Source organism: Morone saxatilis, unplaced genomic scaffold, assembly GCF_004916995.1.
Source record: "Morone saxatilis isolate NCDOM2014 unplaced genomic scaffold, NCSU_SB_2.0 Contig14, whole genome shotgun sequence".
Taxonomy (NCBI): Eukaryota; Metazoa; Chordata; class Actinopteri; family Moronidae; genus Morone; species Morone saxatilis.
In genome coordinates, this window is record NW_023339696.1 from 19,653,399 (window position 1) to 19,659,894 (window position 6,496).

At 43.3% G+C, this 6,496-nt stretch overlaps 1 protein-coding gene across 1 annotated transcript in view; it reads right to left on the minus strand.

Annotated features, from left to right (window-relative positions):
• The window catches only part of LOC118323211 (zinc finger protein 652-A-like), a 13,130-nt gene continuing 6,634 nt past the window's right edge, over positions 1–6,496 (minus strand). Inside the window, 7 exon segments of the mRNA XM_035655145.1 lie at positions 1–2,318; positions 2,320–2,478; positions 2,480–2,549; positions 2,552–2,602; positions 2,605–2,772; positions 4,564–4,708; positions 6,257–6,311. Of these exon segments, the coding sequence (XP_035511038.1) occupies positions 2,165–2,318; positions 2,320–2,478; positions 2,480–2,549; positions 2,552–2,602; positions 2,605–2,772; positions 4,564–4,708; positions 6,257–6,311 (802 nt within the window). The 3' untranslated portion in view covers positions 1–2,164.

Consider the following 6,496-nt stretch of genomic DNA (forward strand, 5'->3'; position numbering starts at 1 on the left):
TTTTTTTTTTTTTAAATAAAAAAAAAAAATTATTACAAGACAAAAAGATCCATACTGCAAAATGCTGAAGCACAGCAGTGAACCCGAGGGGGCCGGATGATAAGCAAGTAATGCAGCGGTATTAAGACCCACAGAAATGGCAGGATAATAATTCCAGGTCTCAAATCAGAAGTCGGGGGCATCCTAATCTACTGAGTTTAACCACTTCAGATAATAAATTCTGTTTGAGCGGTAGACAAAGAATCATGTTTAATTTACTGCTATTATCCATCTCAGGGTTCCCCGAATACACATATATTGGGGCACACTGTGTAAAAGCAGCTTTTGGTACAAGAGCACTGGGGACAACCAGACAGACTGGTAGAGACTAACGCACACACACACACTCTCTCTCTCTCTCTCTCTCTGTCACACACACACACAGCTCAATGTTGTTCCTAAACACACATCTGATAGCCGTCAGACTGGGTGAAGGACTAACAACCAGGCGATCCAAACTCATGCCAAATACTTGCCAACCATTTACGCTTCTTTTAAACAAATAACATTCACACCATCGGCTCTTACATTTATAAATGTAACTTCTCACGCTGACTTGATCACACGTTACGCTTTATCTATACAAGAGTTCAAAGTATTAGAAGTCGTAGGACCACTGCCTTTCATCCTGACGTTTCCTATCATGTGCTGACAACAGTATATCTACACTGCAGAACCATTCATTAGCTTAAAAACGGAGAAAATGATCAGAGAACATTAAAAAAAAAAAACAACATATGAACGACTCATCAGCCATCATTCTGCGGAGGCAACATTCAACAGGTTTAGACGCGCGTTTGCCTGTGTGGATCAAAGTGTGACGGTGTGATGAAAGTCAATAAAAAGAAACCTCTACATTACGACGACGCCCGACACCAAACCGTGGAATATAGGCTGAGAGGAATATGCATAATCGCCTGTTAAGAACTATGATGAGAAAGGTCCCAGGTGTGTTTACTGTGTGTGTCAAATGACCTTTAACATGGTAACCCGTATCATTTAGACAGCAGCGAAGGAAGGTGGGGGTAAATCCTGATGGGGCCACGTGTCTGGCCCCTCACAGTGGCAGTATTTGACAGTCATCTGTTATCTAAAAGCATCTGTTGACCAACAGTACTGAAAGCTGAGGTTGCACTGATCACAGTAAGTAAATCAGTGACCATATGGTCCTTTGTGTGTGTGTGCTTGAGTAAGTGTGAGGGTGTGTTTGTCCTGCATAACTTGAGTTTCTTCATCACAAAATATCTACTCAAACCTTAAATCCATTGTAGAAAAGCCAGGCTGGCAAGACATGTTCTGTATGAGACAATACATTGTTATTTTGTAATATTACACTTCTGAAAATAAAATGAAAAAAAAAAAAGAAATTAAGAAATATTTTATGTACTGGAATGGAAAGCACCATTTAACCAATATCTGAATCCAGACTATGTCTAGACTCAACTAACCATTTACAAAACCTTTTTTCCAATGTCCTTTACAAAAATCCCTCCCCGCCTTCTTACTGTAACCTATGGCACTGCGTCTTGCACTACTGCTGTTGCCCTTTCGACAACGCCTCAGCCGCGGCCTTCGGACAAAGAAAGGCTCAGGTAGAACCAGTTACAACATTCAATAAACGTTTCTGTGGGGGTCGAGGCTCTGCAGTACGACTAGGACAGGTTGAGTATTGCTATGGGGAGGACCTGCACAAAAAGCAAAAGTTCTGACCAATGTGCAACCATAAGTCAACTTGAATTAAAGAGTTCAACGAGACTGATCTTTGATGATCCATGAAGCCCAGATAATACATATGTTGACTTCCATCAGCAGCTTTTGATGAAAATGAGATACTTTACACCCATCAATGTACAGATTGATCTTTTTGTGTAGCTTTCCTAAGAAAAATGTTCAAGAAAAAAATTCTAGAGGTTGTAAAATCAGTGCACATGGTGTTTAAGTACGGGTCTTACTTAAACACCATGTGCACTGAGTGTGCGTCAGTCTGGTATGTTTAGCTTCACTTGGATCTGTTTGAAAGGAGCCCCCTCACATCAGGGGCCGAGCAACTGAGACTGAGGCAGGACTATGAGAAGAGGAGGAACAAGGCGCGGTGTGGTGTGGGCCTGCAGAGCTGGAGCACAGTTCAGTGGTGCTGAGGGGCTCCGGGGCCTTTATCGGGGGGGGCCATGTGGTGCAGGTAGCTGCTGTCTTCATGCCCACAGTGGTTTAAGGGCTCACTCTTGAAAAGGGCCGGGGGTGGGGGCAGGTGGGAGACTGGGGGCACGGCCAGGTGTGGTGGGGTGAGGTGGGGCGTGTTGCGGTGCGTTTGAGAGGTGTTGCTGGTGTCTTGGTGGGGTGGATGGTGAGAGGGGTTCAGTGGAGCTGACATGGGAGAACGTGTGTCCCACGGGGCCGCGCGGAGGCATGGGCCCTCCTGTCGGGCTGAGGCCCAGGGGCCGAGGTGGTGGCCGGGGTGGCAGCTGAGGGGCGGGACCGGAAGAGAGGAGAAGAGGAGAAGGTGTTGGCAAGATGCGGACAGGCACAGGTGGCGCCGCTGGTCTGCAGAACACGGGGCTGGTGCCCGGAAACACTTCTCTTTGTGTGCTTTGAGCATGTTGGAGAAGCGGAAGCGCTGGCCGCACACTTCGCAGGGGTAGGGCTTCTCCCCGGTGTGGGTGCGGCGGTGGCGCTTCATGTTGGGCCGGCTGGTGAAGCTCTTCCCACAAATCTCACAAATGAAAGGCTTCTCTCCTGCACAGATTCAGAGAATAAGAGAGTGATGTGTGAGGAACACAGAGAGCGTATCCGTTAACAAAACAACTGCGGCTGCACAGGATCAGAGTAAAATCCTTTGTTGTCAAATGTGATGGTTACAAAATTTAAAATAATCGGTTGATTACAGGCCTATAAATGACAAAGTTAACTTTCTTCCCTTTTAATCATTTCCCTCCTCAGAGAGCAACAGTTCTCTTTTTAAAATGCAAATAAGATGCCATCTTGAATTGAGGGTCTTTGCTGTTAACCCACCCACTCCACAGGAAGCTATTACAATTCACACTTTGAGGAGAAGAGATGTGAAAGTGAACAACAGCAGCTCCGTTGGAATGCCGCTCTCATTAACCTCCCTCCATGGAGCCACTGAATGCGCCTGCTACCACCCACACAGCCATCTATTAACAGGCTGCTGAGGGGCTCTGTAGATGCCTTATTCTGGCATGTTATGTGCGAAGCTCCTCCGAACCAACTGAATATCAAAAAGGTGGCAGCCAATGTGTTTGTCTTCTGTAGCTGTACATTACACAAAGAAATCATGAAGAATCTGAGTGCAGTAAACCAAACTTTGGGCGTTTGTGTTTCACATGTGTGCTGCCTATTATAGGGCTCGACTGGGTGTGTCTCCTCCTGCGAGAGGCTAAATTGGTTGCAAGCGGCAGGGAGAGGAGAGGGTAGCGTAATTACACATCACAAATAGAACCGAGAGGGCCAACGGAGAGCTGCGTGTCCACCCACGACGGGCACGGCTGGAGGAAAACGGTGAAGGACGTACAGGCTGCACTGCTCAGTTTGGTCTTAGAAATAGCAATGCAGCAGGGACAGAAAATCAGAGGGATGTAATACAGCATGTGTCTGGGTAGTCATTAAAAGCCGCAATATATGCAAGGCTCCTCTTTGATGTAGAACGTCCCTCTCATTACAAAAACTGAAGTCTCCCAGCTTACCACTATAATGTTCATCTTGGAAAACTCGCATCTTTCCTTTTTTAGGGTGTACGGAGACTGGCTGACTGAGCGCAGCGACACTGTTGTTAAGAATTAAAGTATCTTTATCTATTTAGAATAAAAACAGGACTTTGGACTTCAATTATATCGATTATACATATATAACTATTCCTGTTCTGTGAAGATCAAGCAAAGATTAAAAACATTACCACTTTGTATGAAACGCCACAGACGCTGAGTCATCTTGTTATTTTTTGTAATTTGCTGTGTGATATTTAAATACTGCAGAACTGCCAAACATAGTAGGGATTTTCTGAGTGCTGTCTAGTTCTGTCTAGTTCTAGTCAGTATATAAAAAAAAAAAACTGAATAACTTTTCCTACACCCACAGTTTCTGTGATCCCTTTTAGACTGGGGAGTTGTGTAACTGTAAACGTCAATCAACTTACAAGGAATTCCTATATTTATTCCCATGATAGCAAAGGAATGAATTCTGTTTAAGTTGTTTCTGTTTGACCAGCTTGTGACATTATTGACTGGAGACTCAACCCTGATAGTTCCTGGGCCATTGTAAGCTACAATCTCTGGAACAGGAACATCTCCGTTGGCAGGAACAATAGCTTAGGAACTAAATTTAAACCTAGTTGTTAGTCGCTCTTCCAGTCGCTACATGGGTTAAGTTTATGTCTACAAAGCCTCCCAGTTACTGCGGTCGAAAGAGGTTTCTGCACTTCCCACAAAAGGATCCTGAAGAAGTTCCTGGGGTCAGATAGCAACTGTTCTGTTTGATCGGTGCACTAAGAAACCGAACCTCATTTCTCACCTGTGTGTGTTTTCATGTGCTCATCAAAATACTGTTTCATGTTGAAGTCTTTGCCACACCATTGGCACATGAACTGCTTGTGTCCGATGTGAATGCTCATGTGGGAGCGCAGCTGGTACTTGTACTGGAACCGCTCGTCACAGTTCTACAACAGAGGCATTCAGATAACATCACATACCAGGTCAATACACAGTGCACACAAACAGACACTCTGAATCTTTAGCAGACTTCTCTTTAATTGTTGAAAATCCTGAAATGTTTCCTTTAACAAGTTTAAAACAACGACTCATAACAGATTTACTCCCAATATTATGTATATTCCTGTATCTTTTGTTAAGTTATGTGATTTTATTTACATATAAACTGCTGTCCTATAACAGGACCAGCAAAGTGAGGAGTGTTTTAGTTTTAGTTAATTTCACTATTGGATTTAATCATTTTGTATAACCCAGGAAAATGTTATATATGGCAGAGAAATCTGTTTTCTAGCAGTGTTAACAAGATTTCTGTTAATCCCTAAACCTGATAGAAGGAGGAAGTTTCTCATTTATATGTACATGACGTTAAATAAATGAGGTTACTGTTATTTGGGTGCCTGTAACCTCACTGTGTGTTTGCATTATGAGGCTTTCTTGGTCAGGTCTTTTCCTACAGTCAGATATTTATAATCTCAATGACACCACCTGACTAAAACATCTATGGGGGGGGAAAAAATCCAGCAGCTTCCAAGACCACTGAGGAGAACAGGCTATAGATTACACACACACCCTTAATAGCCATGTAATCATATGTTACAGTATGGGACGACTTCAAACATTTAATTAGAGCAGCTCCACCCACACACACATGTTCCCTGTGTGCTGTCCATTCGAGGAGCTGTACATTAAAAGGCCTCGGGTGGGAGTGAAGCAGCCCATCTGTCAAATTCATGTGAATTCATCAGGGAAGAGATATGATGATCAACTGTAACTAACCCTGTTGAGCAGAAATAAGCTTTGAAATCAAAATGCATCCACAAGAGATGTCTGTTGAAGCCCCAAAACACTGAACGTTTAGTTCTACATTTATCTTATGTTCCAGTTAATTGGTGAACACTGTGTGTGTGTGTGGTTTGCTAATATTTGACATGGTCTGCCTTTTTTCTGTGTATAGCTCAGACAACATAACTGTCCAATGACTATTCAAAACACAGAGCGATGCCCCCGCCTGCTCTGAAAGACAAACTGAGTATAACCCAGTATTTTGTCAGTTATATTCACTTGGCACAGATGCTGCTCTGCTCAAACTAATGAGTAAAAACTACCTTGGAGGTTCCTTTTGAGGCACACAAGGACAAATTCATCAAACCTGCATCCTTCAGTCACTCCACTCAAACAGCCAACTGCTCTTTCAGGACTGAATTCATCTCAAAATAAAGACGTTACTAAAAAACTCCACTGCAGTTTGTCAACGTTACCGGTATATAGGTTCTGACAGATTCTTGTTCAAGGGTGTTTTAAGCAGGAGTGTAAATTAAACCACGACTGACAGGAGGAAAAGTCAATGTTCAGCTCAGAAAATGTCTGGTTGGAAACTGTAGAGTGGAAACGGCTCAGAAAACATGTGAATGCTCGAGAGAAAACAACAGAACAAGAAAAACAAGCTCCCTTTGTGCTTGCACCCAACATGTGGATGGCACTAAATACACATGTACCTGCATTACCGTTCGACCTGTTTCGCCTCGGAGTTTGTTTTTGTTTTTCAGTTCACTTCCAAGCGGAGACAGTCCAGGTCACTAACTGTACGACCTTCTACAAACATGTGTGTCGTCTGTGTAGCATAAAGCTGCTCAATTAATCGAAATGTGATCAAGATTACGATTTTGGGGCCAAACGATCTCAAAACTAATAAAATCTGGGGGAAACGTTTTTTTTTTTTTTAAATTTTCTGTTGT